We start from the raw sequence: 17349 nt of genomic DNA, 5'->3' as shown, positions 1-17349 counted from the left end.
AGATCGGGGATTCAATTTTGCAACCTTACGGTTAACTAGTCCAAAGCTCTAACCACCTGCTTTACATTGCACTCCACGAGGAGCCTGCCTGTTACGCAAATGCAGTAAGAAGCCAAGGTAAGTTGCTAGCTAACATTAAACTTATCTTATAAAAAACAATCAATCATAATCACTAGTTAACTACACATGGTTGATGATATTACTAGTTTATCTATCCTGTCCTGCGTTGCATATAATCGATGCGGTGCACATTCGTGAAAAAGGACTGTTGTTGCTCCAACGTGTACCTAAACATAAACATCAATGCCTTTCTTAAAATCAATACACAAGTATATATTTTTAAACCTGCATATTTAACATGAATGTATTTTAACTAGGGAAAATGTGTCACTTCTCTAACAACAGAGTCAGGGTATATGCAGCAGTTTGGGCAACATGGCACGTTGCGAACTGTGTGAAGACTATTTCTTCCTAACAAAGACAGCCAACAGGGGATGATATAACAAAAGCGTATTTGCGGAAAAAAGCACAATCGTTACACGACTGTAGCTAACCATAAACATCAATGCCTTTCTTAAAATCAATACACAGAAGTATATATTTTTAAACCTGCATATTCAGCTAAAATAAATCCAGATTAGCAGGCAATATTTAACTAGGTGAAATTGTGTCACTTCTCTTGCGTTCATTGCACGCAGTCAGGGTATATGCAACAGTTTGGGCCGCCTGGCTCGTTGCGAACTAATTTGCCAGAATTTTACATAATTATGACATAACATTAAAGGTTGTGCAATGTAACAGGAATATTTAGACTTATGGACGCCACCCGTTAGATAAAATACGGAATGGTTCCGTATTTCACTGAAATAAACGTTTTGTTTTCGAGTTTCCAGATTTGACCATATTAATGACCTAAGGCTCGTGTTTCTGTGTGTTTATTATATTATAATTAAGTCTATGATTTGATATTTGATAGAGCAGTCTGACTGAGCGGTGGTAGGCACCAGCAGGCTCGTAAACATTCATTCAAACAGCACTTTCGTGCATTTTGCCAGCAGCTCTTTGCAATGCTTCAAGCATTGCGCTGTTTATGACTTCAAGCCTATTAGCTCCCGAGATTAGGCTGGTGTAACCGATGTGAAATGGCTAGCTAGTTAGCGGGGTGAGCGCTAATAGTGTTTCAAACGTCACTCACTCTGAAACCTGGAGTGGTTGTTCCCCTTGCTATGCATGGGTAATGCTGCTTCGAGGGTGGCTGTTGTCGATGTGTTCCCAGGTAGAAGCGAGAAGAGGGACGGAAGCTATACTGTTACACTGTCAATACTAAAGTGCCTACAAGAACATCCAATAGTCAAAGGTATATGAAATACAAATGGTATAGAGAGAAATAGTCCTATAATTCTTATAACTACAACCTAAAACTTCTTACCTGGGAATATTGAAGACTCATGTTAAAAGGAACCACCAGCTTTCATATGTTCTCATGTTCTGAGCAAGGAACTTAAAAGTTAGCTTTCTTACATGGCACATATTGCACTTTTACTTTCTTCTTCAACACTTTGTTTTTGCATTATTTAAACCCAATTGAACATATTTCATTCTATATTTGAGGCTAAATTGATTTTATTGATGTATTAAGTTACAATAAGTGTTCATTCAGTATTGTTGGAATTGTCATTATTACAAATAAAATAAAAGTTTAAAATCGGCTGATTAATCGTTATCAGCTTTTTTTTGGTCCTCCAATAAATCGGTATCAGCGTTGACAAATCATAATCGGTCGACCTCTCGTCTGTTTCTCAAACTATACACTCTAATGTACTTGTCCTCTTGCTCGGTTGTGCACGAGGCCTACCACTCCTCTTTCTATTCTGGTTAGCAATGATCCCCAACATCTTAATAGACCTTGAAGAATTATGAAAATATTAGAGACTCACCCAAGAAGACTTACAGTGGAATAGCTGCTAAAGGTGTTTCTAACATGTATTGACTGTATTGAATACTTATGCAACGAGTATATTTTAGTTATTTCATTTCTATCAAACAAAACAAAAATATTTCTACCACTTTGACATTAGAGTATTTTGTGTAGATTGTTGACAAAAAATGATAATTAAATCAATTTTAATCCCAGTTTGTAACACAATAAAATGAATGGTGGTCAGGCCGAATAGATATAATCATTTATACAACGCAAATTGAAAGGCACTTTTCACAGTGATTTTAAAAATCACCTGAAATTTTATTGAAATGTCTTGTTTAGGCAATTATTTATGATTCAACTGATTATGGTTTATGTATGTACAGCCCTTACCCAATGCATTACTCCATTGCCCCCCCTCCACACCCACACACACATAAACACATTCATGCATGCACACACACACAGAAATACACACAGACTGTTTAATATTTATCTGCTGCTGTGTTACTTATTATTATCAATATTTATTGTGATTAAGTCTCTGTCCGGTTCTATCTTTCTCTCCATCTGTCTCTTTCTCTCCCTGGAGAATTTAGACTGGCATCTCCTATCAGTAAAATTGCTCATTGTTTTTTCTCTTCCATGGGTTTGAGTGTGTTTGTATTCTTTCATTTCTTATTTATTGCCTCCAATCATATTTTCAGTTCCTCTCTTTCCTTTAGCCATTGTAGCACTAATGGATTTCAGGGCCTGTCAATGTGTTTGAGAGAAACAGTGGGTGTTTGGAAAATGTTTATTCACAATGGCCATTTTCTTCTCACTATTTGTCCTATTATCCTGTTCTCCTCTCCAGTCCTTCAGTATTTTACCCTTCCTTCTCTAGAAATAGGAAAATCACTCGTACATCTGAAGATACCTGTTGCAGGTGAATGGGAAATATTACACTGTAAAATGTACTTTCCGCTGTAAATTTCCAGCATTATACTGGCATCAGAGTTGCTAGGTTAATACTGTAATTAGGCTTTACTGCAGGGATGCTGTAAAATGTTTTACATTAAGAAATATTATACAATTACTTGTAATGAATGAATGCATTTAATTAATTTAAGAGAAGCAGGATTTGTATTTTATAGTATTTTACTGTAATTACATGAGATTGGTGCAAGCAGGTACTGTGTGTGTGTGTGTATATATATAACACACACACAGTACCAGTCAAAAGTTTGGACACACCTACTCATTCAAGGCTTTTTTTTTATTATGAAGACATCAAAACTATGAAATAACACATATGGAATCAGGTAGTAACCAAAAAAGTGTAAAACAAATTATATTTTATATTCTTCAAAGTAGCCACCCTTTGCCTTTTAGACAGTGTAGCATTCTCTCAACCAGCTTCATGAGGTAGTCACCTGGAATGCTTTTTCAACAGTTTTGAAGGAGTTCTCACATGTGCTGAGCACTTGTTGGCTGCTTTTCCTTCACTCTGCGGTCCAACTTATCCCAAACCATCTCAATTGGATTGAGGTTGGGTGATTGTGGAGGCCAGGTCATCTGATGCAGCACTCCATCACTCTCCTTCTTGGTCAAATAGCCCTTACTCGGCCTGGAGGTGTGGTTTGGGTCATTGTCGTCTTGAAAAACAAATGATAGTCCCACTAAGCTGAAACCAGATGGGATGGCGTGCAAATTGCTGTGGTAGCCATGCTGGTTAAGTGTGCCTTGAATTCACAATGTAACTCCAAGTCAATCACACTTCTGTGAAATCAAACTGTCCACTTAGGAAGCAACACTGATTGACAATAAATTTCACATGCTGTTGTGCAAATTGAATAGACAACAGGTGGAAATTGTAGGCAATTAGCAAGACACCCCCAATAAAGGAGTGGTTCTGCAGGTGATAACCACATACCACTTCTCAGTTCCTATGCTTCCTGGCTGATGTTTTGGTCACTTTTGAATGCTGGCGGTGCTTTCACTCTAGTGGTAGCATGAGACGGAGTCTACAACCCACACAAGTGGCTCAGGTAGTGCAGCTCATCCAGGATGGCACATCAATGTGAGCTGTGGCAAGATGGTTTGTTGTGTCTGTCAGCGTAGTGTCGAGAGAATGGAGGCGCTACCAGGAGACAGGCCAGTACATCAGGAGACGTGGAGGAGGCGGTAGGAGGGCAACAACCCAGCAGCAGGACCGCTACCTCCGCCTTTGTGCAAGGAGGAGCAGGAGGAGCACTGCCAGAGCCCTGCAAAATGACCTCCAGCAGGCCACAAATGTGCATGTATCTGCTCAAACGGTCAGAAACAGACTCCATGCGGGTGGTATGAGGGCCCGACGTCCACAGGTGGTTACAGCCCAGCACCGTGCAGGACGTTTGGCATTTGCCAGAGAACACCAAGATTGGCAAATTCGCCACTGGCGCCCTGTGCTCTTCACAGATGAAAGGAGGTTCACACTGAGCACATGTGACAGACGTGACAGTCTGGAGACGCCGTGGAGAACGTTCTGCTGCCTGCAACATCCTCCAGCATGACCGGTTTGGCGGTGGGTCAGTCATGGTGTGGGGTGGCATTTCTTCTGGGGGCCGCACAGCCCTCCATGTGCTCGCCAGAGGTAGCCTGACTGCCATTAGGTACCGAGATGAGATCCTCAGACCCCTTGTGAGACCATATGCTGGTGTGGTTGGCCCTGGGTTCCTCCTACTGCAAGACAATGCTAGACCTCATGTGGCTGGAATATGTCAGCAGTTCCTGCAGGAGGAAGATATTGATGCTATGGACTGGCCTGCCCGTTTCCCAGACCTGAATCCAATTGAGCACATCTGGGACATCATGTCTCGCTCCATCCACCAACGCCATGTTGCACCACAGACTGTCCAGGAGTTGGAGGATGCTTTAGTCCAGGTCTGGGAGGAGATCCCTTACGAGACCATCTGCCACCTCATCAGGAGCATGCCCAGGTGTTGTAGAGAGGTCATACAGGCACGTGGAGGCCACACACACTACTGAGCCTCATTTTGACTTGTTTTAAGGACATTACATCAAAGTTGGATCAGCTTGTAGTGTGGTTTTCACTTTAATTTTGAGTGCGACTCCAAATCCAGACCTCCATGGGTTGATAAATTTGGTTTCCATTGATCATTTTTGTGTGATTTTGTTGTCAGCACATTCAACTATGTAAAGAAAAAATTATTTAATAAGAATATTTCATTCAGATCTAGGATGTGTTACTTTAGTGTTCCCTTAATTTTTTTGAGCAATGTACAGTATATACACACAAAGATGACAAATTGAATATGCTTTAATGGCATGAATAACAAGGTCAATGTTGACAAAGCAAAGTGATACACACAAAGATGACAGTATATTGACAGCAATAAAAATAGTAGCTATATTTAAAAACAAAAAATAATTGTCAATGTTTAAATTGAAAAAATATATATATCTTTTTTTTCAATTCTAAACGTTGACCATTCTTTTTCTTTTTAAATATAGCTACTATTTTTATTGCTGTCAATGTTACTGTCATCTTTGTGTGTATCACTTTGCTTTGTCAACATTGACCTTGTTATTCATGCCATTAAAGCATATTCAATTTGGATATGAATTTCAATTTGAGAGAGAAAGATGGACTGCTCTGTTGGCTGCATCTTCGTCACAGCTGTGTGCTCTCCACCACACTGCTTGACAGATACTGGACATCTTTACTGGTGTGTATGCGTGTGCTCCCACGCGTGCGTATGTTGGTATTGGTGCATTTTATGTAGTTGCGAAGCTATTGACTCTATATTACGGACATGATGGTGTGTGCATGTGCGTGTGAATTGCTGTTTGTGTGGAGGTGTTTAGATGTGTGGCGCCAGGAGGAGAGGGGATTGTCTGTGTTTGGAGGGTAGTGTCTGCTTGACAGCAGGCCTGGTAGACCATAATTGGTTTCCCTTTCCACACCCCCCATTCCTCAGAGCCCGGCAGAAAAGTAATTTTAGGAGCTCAGTAATTCAAATTCCTGGTCATATAAGCCATAAAAGCAACGCTCCTCGACCTGAGATGGTATGGCCTGATTATCTGTGTTCCTCTCTAACTCTCTGTCATCAATGAGTGGAAGCTTTCACCTCCAAATATTTTAAAACCGACCTACACAAACGGAGGACGAAGAACTAGGAAGTGTGAATGTGGGATTTTATGCTCTGTCAATGGCTGGAGAGTGAAAGACATTAGCGTTAGAGGAATGGTTCAGTCATGACTGGAGATTATGTTGGAGGGCCTCGCTTGAGATGTTTGATTCTTTGAGGGGTAGATCAACTAAGCAAATAGCAGGTGGATTTGTGTGGAGGAACCACAAACACAATCACTTAGATGTATATATCTCACACACACACACACACACACACTTCTCTCTCTATCAATTCAATGGGGCTTTATTGGCATGGAAAAAAAGTGTTTACATTGCCAAAGCAAGTGAAATGAACAATAAACAAAAGTGATAAGCCGCAAAACAACATAAACAAAAATATATTAGAAATGAACAGTAAACAACGCACTGAAAAGTCTCAAAATGGTGAAGACATTATTATTATTATTTTTACCTTTATTTAACTAGGCAAGTCAGTTAAGAACAAATTCTTATTTTCAATGACGGCCTAGGAACAGTGGGTTACCTGCCCTTTTAAGGGCAGAACGACATATTTTTACCTTGTCACATCGGGAAATCTATCTTGCAACCTTCCAGTTACTAGTCAAACGCTCTAACCACTAGGCTACCTGCCTCCACACATTTCAAGAGTCATGGCAGTGGGCCACACATCTGCTGCTGTGGTTGCATACTGCGGTATTCGCCTAAACAACAGATATGGGAGTTTATCAATGTTAGATTTTTTTTTCGAATTCTTTGTGGGTAGGTGTGATCTGTGGGAAATATGTATCTCTACTGTGGTCAGACATTTGGCTGGAGGTTAGGAAGCTCAGATTCCATCTCATTTTGTGGGCAGTGTGCACATAGCCTGTCTTCTCTCGAGGGCCAGGTCTACCTATGACGACTTCTCTACATAGCAAGACTAGGCTCACTAAGTCTGTACATAGTTAGTCACACTGGTCAGGTATTCTGCCACTGTGTAATCTCTGTTTTGGGCCATATAGCATTCCAATTTGCTCTGTTTTTTGGTTGATTCATTCCAGTGTGTCAAATAGTTATCTTTTTGCTTCATCATAATTTGGTTGGGTCTAATTGTGTTGCTGTCCTTGGGCTCTTAAATTCTCTCTCTCTCTCTCTCTCTCTCTCTCTCTCTCTCTCTCTCTCTGTCCCACCTTTCTAGACATCTATGTTGAGGTTTGATATGCTCTTAGCATGCTTGCCAACAAATAAAGGGTCAGAGAGAGAGAGAGAGCGAGAGAGAACTGAGAAAAGCACAATGTACAGACTCGGTGAACACGTTGGACATAGAGACCGGCCGTCACAGGCTGATCAGGCTACCCAGAGAGGACAGGCTGTGCACTCTGCCCTCAGAGAAAGTTTGAGATAGATCTGCATTTCCTCTTACACTGTGAGAAATATGCAGACATATGGGCAATTTTATTCCCCAAAACGTAAAACAGATACATGCCACACCCGTAGGGACAGCCTGTGGACCTGCCAACCAGAGCAATAACATTGCTACCTGTGTCTTTATCAATACTTAATTATTGTCCTCATTCATTGTTACTGTGTTGTCCTGTTAATCATTAAGGAAAGTTTTTGTTCAATTATGTGCACACATAATCATAGAGCATGAGGGGCAATCTGCAATTCAAACAATAACAAAGCGGCTACCCCGCCTCTGTTGTAGGAAATAGATGGGGACGGAGAAATGTAACCACTCATCTTCATAGAAAGAGCTATGGACGCAAGGACTGGCAAACAATGATTTCAAAATTATAGTTTTAATAATGTTTTGAGGCTAACAATTGAGTAAAACAAGCTTATTTGGGGTTCTGGTGGGGTATGACAGTTGAACTAGGCTCATGAGGCATTTATAGTTATTAAAGTTATATATTCTTCAAGAATCAATCGGTATAAGTCATTATTTTAAAAGCTCACAAATTGAAATAGCAATCACAGATGGACCCTTTTAATAAAATCTAACAATGAAATAAATTGGGATTTTTTTCTCCTTACTTTTGAATTGAAGGTAGGAGTGGAGACTTAAATTAGAACTGACAGCCTTTTAGCATCATCAAATCTATTCATATACACCCCCAGGAAGAATATGAGATTTGTTTTTCTTCTGACAAGTGAGCACTTAGATATGGTCATTTTCACATTTTCATAAATTCATAGAATGTTTGGGAATGACATATAGTATGGCATTTGTGAAAATTCTATAGCATTATAGTGGGAAAGCGGCCATGCGTTTGAGCAATTAATAGACGGTGCAGTAAATAAAACCTAATAAAAACATCTGTCTAGTCCAGGACCGGAGTCTTCACAGACGGGTGAGCCATAGTCAATCAGAGCTACAGTAGGTCTTTATGCAAATAAGCCATTTGCCTCATGGGCCTTCCATAATTCACTTCGAACTGGACTGTGTTTTCAGGCAGTAGCAACAGCACAACTTTGCCAATAGAACGCATTAGCCAAAAGCCACAAAATACACCTGAATGGATTTCTGCAAATATGTAAATACCAGAGGAGGCTCTTACATTTGGGAACTTTACAGTCCTATCTATTGATCAAACAACCATGAAAAGGTAGACTCTCTCCCTCAGTTATGCACATCAACAACAACAAGATCAACAACTAAAGCTAGCCAGAGCGAGATGAGCCAAAATCTAACTAGGGAACATTAGATAAACTCTCTCAAACTTTTTCAGCGAGTTAGCCCTCAAAATTGCACTGATAAACAATGGAGGAATAGTAGCCTGCTCTTCCTACAGTTTACCTGCCAATGCATGCTTGTCCCAACCCTCGTTTTGGCAACTGAATGGGAACTTGCCTGCCCGTCCATTTGATCGCTGCCAAATACATTTGATTGACAACTAAGGGTGCGTTCGTAAATTGCCTTCAGTGTGTCAGAGTGCGCTCTGCGTCGTTCGTAAATTCAGAGCGTTGTCAGATTGTCTGTTCGTAAGCGCACATTGCACCATTGACACTGGATGCGCTGCTCTGGCGGAGGAGTAGGGTTGATCAACTAGCTAACCAAATGACACCTGCATCTCTAGCTGTAGCCACCGATAAATGATATGAGGGGGGGAAAGTGTCACTCACCTACTTCTCCAATGACTTGACTGCGGTCAAATAATGACATGACATCCTCCCAACAGCTTAAGCTCTGTTTTTAGCTTGCTAAATAAATGTATATATAAATAGATAGGCTAGACTATTAGCCACATTATGACTGACTTGTGATCATTAACTTTGCTAGTATAATTGTATTGTAGCGACCCGCACAGACAGCTGTGTGTTATGTGTTAGGCTAGTAGGTGGTTTTGTTGTACTTACCAGTACCCAGTGTCCGACATGCCAATCAACCTGCTATCTTCCAATCACGGGAATGCCTGGCATGTTCTGATGCCGGGCATCCTGGCGGTTGGCGGAGTGGCGTGGAGGGGGGTTGGGCAGGGGGATGGAGCATTGGAAGATAAAACCAGGTTTAGCCTTTGTTCTCTCTCTTTCGTCTGGGCTTCACAAGAGAAGGTCACGATTGGCTTGTGGGTTATCTTTCATTTTTTTGGCGTGGGCTAGGGCCAAACAGTAGCCTGTGTAAAGTTGGTTTAATAAACCGTCGATTCGTAAACTCAACCCTCTGTCTGGACAATTGTTCCTTTATGATCTAGTCAGGCCATTACATTGGTGTCAGAAGTAAAAATGTTGATAAAAGTTAGTCAGCTAGCTAGCTGAATTATGTGGCTAGCTACCGCAGGTGAGAACGGGGGTTGAAAATGCTTTGAGGGAATACAAAAGGGAAGGTAGGGAACGATTATGGCCATTTTAGGGGGTGGTCGGATGAAGAAAGGCCACTGGAGTTGGCTTTATGCCTCACGGATGTAGCTCTGGCCTGTTTGATATTGATTAGCCCCGAGGACAGACATGATTATGGTGCTTTAGTGGGAGCACTGAGGAGGCGCTATGGACAGTTGTGTACAGCCCGGGCTACTGCGCTCCAAACTGAGTAATAGACGCAGGCAGCCTGGAGAGCCTCTACAGGTGCTAGCTAATGACACTGAGAGCCTCTCTAGCACGGGACCAGTTCATACAGGCGCTCTCTCCTACGGAGCTGCTTATACAGACCCAGCTGGCTCATCCTGAGTCATTGCTGATAGCCTTGGAGATGGCTTTGGAGAGGGAGCTGGTGTGGGCTGGGGCTTCAGCTGGGGCTCTGGTGGGGGTGCAGGGAGACAGACCCTCTGTGCGAGCTAGGGGGCAGAGCAGCCCGGAGACTGAAAAGCCTGCATGGGTGGCTGAAATGACAGAACTCATGGTGCTGTGTCGCTACAGGCGGCACAAAACACACGCCCTGGTCCCAGGGTCTGCTGGAGTTGTGGCCAGCCAGGCCATCTGCGCTGATATTGCCCCATGTCCCCCAGAGCTCAGGGAAATGGCTCGGAGTCCGCATAGACCGGGTAGTTCAGACCCCTTGCTTTCCATCCCAACCACCATCTTCTTCAGGAGGAGCCCACCAGCACAGACGGGGAAGCAAGGCTCTACTTCCCCCAGAAGCAGACGAGGGCAAGCGGATGGAGCCTGTTGTTGTGGTGGGCCGGACCTGTGTTGGGGACTTTGGTCGGGGACTTTTGTCATGTCACTGTGGAGCGGGTGCCCTGCTCTGCCCTGGTGTACACTGGGTCCACAGTAACCCTGGTGAGGCCAGATATTGTGCCAGGTTGGACTCAGTGTGAGCCCACAACTGTGCAGCTCCGCACAGTCACAGGTGAGCTGGTATACCTCGACGACATCCTGGCCCATGGCAGCTCCTTCCAGTCAGCCCTGGGGGCGCTACGGCGTGTGCTGAAGAAGGTGGCTGCCGCAGGTCTGAAGCTCCACCCCGAGAAGTGCCACTTCATGAGGAGAGAGGTGTCATTTTTGGGTCACCGAGTGGAGAAGGAGGGGATCAGCACCATGGAGGACAAGGTGGGGGCTGTCAGAGACTGGCCCACACCCACCGACCAGCGTCAGCTAAAGAGCTTCCTGGGCCTTGCCTTGTACTACAGGAGGTTTGTACGGGGCTTCTCAAGCGTCGCTGCGCCCCTGAACCACCTGCTGCCAAAGGACAAGGCTTTCACTTGGACAGTGGAGTGTGAGGAGGAGTTCAACACCCTGAAACGTGCACTGATCGAGGCCCCCGTGCTCGCCCCCCCTGACCTCACCTTGCCGTTCATCCTGGACACAGACGCGAGCAATGTGGGCATGGGTGGGGTGCTGGCCTAGGTGGGGCCAGAGGGGGAGAGAGTGGTGGCGTACTTCAGAAAAACATTTGACAAACATGAGCGCCGCTACTGTGTCACCCGGCGGGAGCTCTTGGCTGTTGTGGCTTCCATCAAACACTTCAAGTACTACCTGGGTGGCCTGCCCTTTACTGTAAGGACTGACCACTCTGCTCTCCAGTGGCTCATGTCGTTCAGAGAGCCAGAGGGGCAGGTGGCACGCTGGTTGGAGGAGCTTCAGCCGTATGACTTCGCAGTGGTGCACAGGGCAGGGGCACGCCACTCCAACACCGACGCCACGTCCCGTCGGCCCTGTACTGCAGACGGCTGCCGCCACTGTGAGTAGAGAGAGTGACGGGAGAGAGAGCTGTGTGCAGAGGGGGTCTGTGCCACAGTGTGTCGGGCGAGCGGGCCTGTCTGCTGTGAGCTGCAGACTGTCGACGTGGCTGAATGGGGGCAGCAGCAGGGACGGGACACAGACCTACAGCCAGTGCTACAGTGGGTAGAGGCGCAGATGAGGCCACCATGGGAAGAGGTGACAGCGCTCTCACTCGCGTCCAAAGGGTTGTGGTCAAAGTTTGAGAGACTGCAGCTGGCTGGTGGCGTGCTACAGCGGGCATGGAAGGAGTCAGCTATGGGAGAGGAGAGGTGCAGGTGGTGGTCCCAAAAGCATTGTGGGAGGCTGTGCTCCAGAGTACTCATGGGGGGGTGGAGACTGGACACTTTGGGGTCACAAAAACACTCTGCCGCCTCCGTCAGGGCTTTTACTGGGGGCAGCACAAGAGGGATGTGGAGGACTTTTGTCGCCTCTGTGACAACTGCACAGTGAGAAAGGGCCCCCCTATGGCACCCTATTCACACAGCACTATGTAGGAAATTGGGTGTCATTTGGGATTCAGCCTTAGCGTTTTTAGGGGGTGTACTGTAGGACCATCTATTGAATATCCAGTGGGGTGTTATGCTTAAATGTGTTCCTTGGTCTTGTCATGTGTCCCTGTGTGTGTCACTGTCACCCAAAGACTGCTGGTGCCTTTCCCTTCTCCTCTCTCTTCAATCTGCATACAAACATTGAATAATATCACTTTCTTCCCTCTCCTCAGGCTATAGACGGTGACTTTGGTACGTTTGGGACAGTGCGGTATTACTTCAGTGATGAGCCTGAACAGTAAGACACACCTAAATACACAGACTGAGAAACCATATAAATGAACTCTCCTACCTTTTATCAAAGGGCATGATAGTATTTTAATTTAAATAAGTCTAATTTGTTGAATGCTGTGTATTGTTATTGTCCTGTCACATGCCTCTCCCCCAGGTTTTCATTGGACCCTGAGACAGGCTGGGTGCATCTGTGGGGCAATCTGGACTATGAGCTGATGCGTCGATTCACTCTGACCGTGCTGGCCCGGGACGGTGGTGGAGAGGAGACCACGGGCAGGCTGTGGGTCAACGTCCTGGATGTCAATGACAACACACCCCTTTTCCAGAAGGAGGCCTACATGGGCTCACTGAGAGAGAACGAACAGGCCGCCCAACAGGTGGCCCGAGTCAGGGTAGGTGAAGACACACACATAAAACCACACAGACACACATAGACAGATGGACACAAGCACACACGGACACACACACATAGATAGACAGATAGACATAAACACACACACACACACCAGGGCAGGAGGAGGAGGGGGAGGTCTAAGTTGTGACACAAAGGATACACCCTGAGACCCATATCAAGTTGACTTTTGCTTTGATGTCATTTTTCTCTTCATTTTTACCCAAGCCGATTGCCCTCTTCGATTTCAGATACACAGTTTAAGTGGAGCTTGTCTATGTGTGTGTGCATGCGCGTGTGTGTGTGTGCATGTGTCCATGCACACATACTGTGCCTTCGGAAAATATTCAGAACCCTTAACTTTATCTACATTTTGTTATGTTACAGCCTTATTCTAAAATTGATCACATAGTTGTTTTCCCTCATTAATCTACATACAATTCCCCATAATGACAAAGCAAAAACAGGTTTTCAGACATTTTTTCTAAATATCACAGTTTGTCCTTTAAAAGTTGCAGCTTGCGGCACCGGAGCTTGCGTGGTGCCGCGGAATCCTATGGCACATTATTTAAGTGCTAACCACTGGTACAATTAATGCTAGTTAGTGCTAGTTTGACCACCAGAGAGCATCTTTGAGAAGCATTTGATAGCCTTCAATAGTGTCTGTACTAGAGAATTGAAAAAAAATGTTTTTTGTAAGAACATAGTAGATGGGACAATTTTTATACATTTTGCTCAATAATTGTATTAATATTATGGTGTTTCTATTCCAATTGTATAATTGTAGTCTAACCAATACCCAAACGGAGATTCGGTCAAAATAAAAATGTCCAGTCACCATGCTTGTCTCAGAGCTGTGCAAAACGGAGCTAAATAGTTGTAGGCTATTGCTTCAAATCTTATTGCTTCTGACTTCAATATACTCTTTAAATAATTAAGACCTACTGCACTTTTAACAGCATATTACTCAACACTAGTGAGATTCAAGTTGCCTACAGTAATATCGAAAAATATGACATGACTCTCCGTCAATAATTACATATAGAGGAATGGAGGATATTTCTGTAATTTAGTGTTTTGGGGCAGCAGGTGGCCAAGTGGTTAGAAAGTTGGGCCAATAACCGAAAGGTTGCTAAGATCGAATCCCTGAGCTAACAAGGTAAAAAACTTTTGTTCTGCCCCTGAACAAGGCAGTTAACCCACTGTTCCTAGGCCATCATTGTAAATAAGAATTTGTTCTTAACTGACTTGCCTAATTAAATTAAAAAATAGAATCAAAATTATTCCATAGTAATTTGTTATGGATCCTTAACTAAATAAACATTGGCATTTTGAAATACTATTTTTATAATTATTTTATTAACGAAAGCGGAAAGATGCCTCTCTTAGTTACATTGTTTTAGTTTGAATGTGCAGACTGGCACTAAGAACAGTGGGAACGTTTCCCTCGTCAGCGCTTTATTAGTGCAATTCCCCTTAAAGTGTTAAAGTGCTTCCCAGTGTGGCGGGGGACCACGCCCCCTTTCCCTTCCTCCTCCTCCCTTCCCCATGGGCTAGCTCCCGTCTTCTGTGCACGGCTCTGCAGCCCATCCCATGCCCCCTGCTCTCGTGCCTTGAACCTCACGCGCTTTCAGTGGATACAGCTGGAGAACTGCAAGGCAATCCCATTGTGCGCCACTCGGGAGCCATGACCAATATGACCAATATATAATCTCCTGCTAATAACAGGGTTAATAACATATCTGTGAGAATATCCAAGGGGCTTTTATATCATTCTAAATTAACAATAAAAATAATAATAATCGCTTTGTGTAAAAAATAATATTTTGGAGATGTTTTTGTTTTCAAATCAGGTAAAATGAGCGAGAAAAGAGCCATTCTTGAACATGGGGTAAGACATTGTTACTAATTTGTAAATAAAGCCAGTTTGTTATTTCAAATTCTTTATTTCTATTTTTAGAGGGGGAGAAACCAAAACCTACAGTCATCTCAGGGGTCTCCCAGTTGAGGCCCGCACAGGTATTGAACCAGCATCTGTAGCAACACAGCTTGTACGGCAATGCAGTGTCTTAGACAGTTGCACCATTCAGGCGCTGTACAATGTGATGGGTCAGGAGTGGGCTACACTAGAGCAAAATAATCCTAACATAATTAAAAAATAAAAACTTGTGTAACAACAGTGTAACAACAGTTTTAGTAAGCAATACTGAAATTGTGCACAATTATCAGTTTCTATTTAGGTTTATGTCGCCCATTCAGTTAGAGACACAAAAGCATAATCAGTGCTCTAACTCCCCCTTGCCCTGGTCTGTAGCAATGAAGTGGTGACGCAGGGTACAGTACTAAACCACATATTACCTCTAAATACCGCAGCATAATCGCAAAACTTCTATAGGAGCAACCACTGGAAGTATTCAGACACTTTACTCAGTACTTTGTTGAAGCACCTTTGGCAGCGATTACTGCATTGAGTATTCTTGGGTATGATGCTGCAAGTTTGGCACATCTGTATGGGAGTTTTTCCCATTCTTTTCTGCAGATCCTTAAGCTCTGTCAGGTTGGATGGGGAGCGATGCTGCACAGCAATTTTCAGTTCTCTCCAGAGATGTTCGATTGGGTTCAATTCCAGGCTATGGCTGGGCCACTCAAGGACATTCAGTGACTTCTGTGTTGTCTTGCCTGTGTGCTTAGGGTCGTTGTCCTGTTGGAAGGTGAACCTTCGCCCCAGTCCAAGGTCCTGAGCACTCTGGAGTTTCCCACATCCCACAGCATGATGCTGCCACCACCATGCTTCACTGTAGGGATTGATCCCTGTTTCTTCCAGATGTGGCTCTTGGCATTCAGGCCAAAGAGTTCGATCTTGGTTTCATATGACCAGAAAATCTTGTTTCTCGTGGTCTGAGAGTCCTTTAGGTGCCTTTTGGCAAACTCCAAGCATGCTGTCATGCACCTTTTACAAAGGAGTGGCTTCCGTCTGGCCACACTACCATAAAGGCCTGATTGTTGGAGTGCTGCAGAGATGGTTGTCCTTCTGGAAGGTTCTCCCATCTCCACAGAGGAACTCTAGAGCTCTGTCAGAGTGGCCATCGAATTTCTGGTCACCTCCCTGACCAAGGCCCTTCTCCCCCGATTGCTCAGTTTGGCCGGGCAGCCAGCTTTGTGGTGCCACACTTCTTTCATTTAAGAATGATGGAGGCCACTGTGTTCTGAGGGACCTTCAATGCTGCAGACATATTTTGTAACATTCCCCAGATTTGTGCCCCGACACAATCCTGTCTCGGAGCTCTACGGACAATTCCTTAGACCTCATGGCTTGGTTTTTGCTCTGACATGCACTCTTAATTGAACTGTGGGACCTAATATAGACTGGTGTGTGCCTTTTCAAATCATGTCCAATCATTTGAATTTACCCAAGGTGGACTCTAATCAAGTGGTAGAAACAGGATGAACCTGAGCTCAAATTCGAGTGTACATTTTCAGCCTATTCCCCATTTAGTGCTTTACCTTTGGGTCATCCTATTCCCTATTTAGTGCACTACTTTTGACCTTGGTTAAAAGTAGTGCACTAAATAGGGAGTATGATGGCATTTGGGACTTGGCACAGCTCAGCATGTTTCAGGGTCTCCCGCCATGCTTTATTTGCCGTGTGTGTGTGTGTGTGTGTGTGTATGTGCACGTGCGGGAATGTGTATGTGAGCTGGGACTGAACGGTCTATTTGCTGTATTTGATTAGACGGAGCTAACCTTAAACACTGGCTATTAATATGATGCCTGAGAGAAATAAGGAAGCCAGCAAGTGGAAATTGTGCGTGTCAGCGATTATGGATTTGCCAATGACCAGACCCCCAAGCCTCTGAAAACCCTGGATCTAAGAGAGAGAGAGAGCAAGGGGTACTGTGAACCCAAAAGGAAAGGAGTGAGAGATGATAGGGAAGGGGATACTCTGACACAAAGCACACAAAAGATTTTCTCCCTTTCAGCCCCACACACATAATCCCTTTCTCAGTACAAATAATGCCTTTTCTTTCCCAGAGTCTCTGTTTCCCTGCTTCCGTCTCTCCTTTCCTCTCCCTATCTTTTCCTCCTCCTCCTCTCTTTGTTTATCTTTCACCCCTCTCAGTTGGTTGGAGGGTTATGCCTTATCATAAAGTATTTGAAGAGATAGTGAGCAAGAGAGAGCGAGAGAGAGGTGCGAAGGTGAGCAAGATAGATTAAGAGATATAGAGATGGGCCCTAGGAAGCTCCAATGACTGTTAATGCCTCAGGATTAATATTCTATCCATTCCAGCTGGAGTTCTGAGTGTTGTTGTTGTTTGGATTAATTTAGAATGGGACACAGAGAGAGAGAGAGAGAGAGAGAGAGAGAGATAGACATTATATAGAATATTATATATTATAATATTAAAAAGTCACACCAAATTAAATGGATAGTTTGTCACTTAAAACATTACAAGACTGAGAAGAGTAATTAAGCTTTAAG

General features: G+C 43.9%; 1 protein-coding gene across 1 annotated transcript in view; it reads left to right on the top strand.

Annotated features, from left to right (window-relative positions):
* Positions 1-17349, top strand: part of LOC112223275 (cadherin-23) — a 117807-nt gene that overhangs the window by 31211 nt on the left and 69247 nt on the right. Inside the window, exons 4-5 of the mRNA XM_042317137.1 lie at positions 12418-12482; positions 12633-12870. Of these exons, the coding sequence (XP_042173071.1) occupies positions 12418-12482; positions 12633-12870 (303 nt within the window). The remainder of the gene's footprint in view (positions 1-12417; positions 12483-12632; positions 12871-17349) is intronic.

Source organism: Oncorhynchus tshawytscha, unplaced genomic scaffold, assembly GCF_018296145.1.
Source record: "Oncorhynchus tshawytscha isolate Ot180627B unplaced genomic scaffold, Otsh_v2.0 Un_scaffold_15173_pilon_pilon, whole genome shotgun sequence".
Taxonomy (NCBI): domain Eukaryota; kingdom Metazoa; phylum Chordata; class Actinopteri; order Salmoniformes; family Salmonidae; genus Oncorhynchus; species Oncorhynchus tshawytscha.
This window is presented reverse-complemented; position numbering and strand designations above follow the sequence as displayed.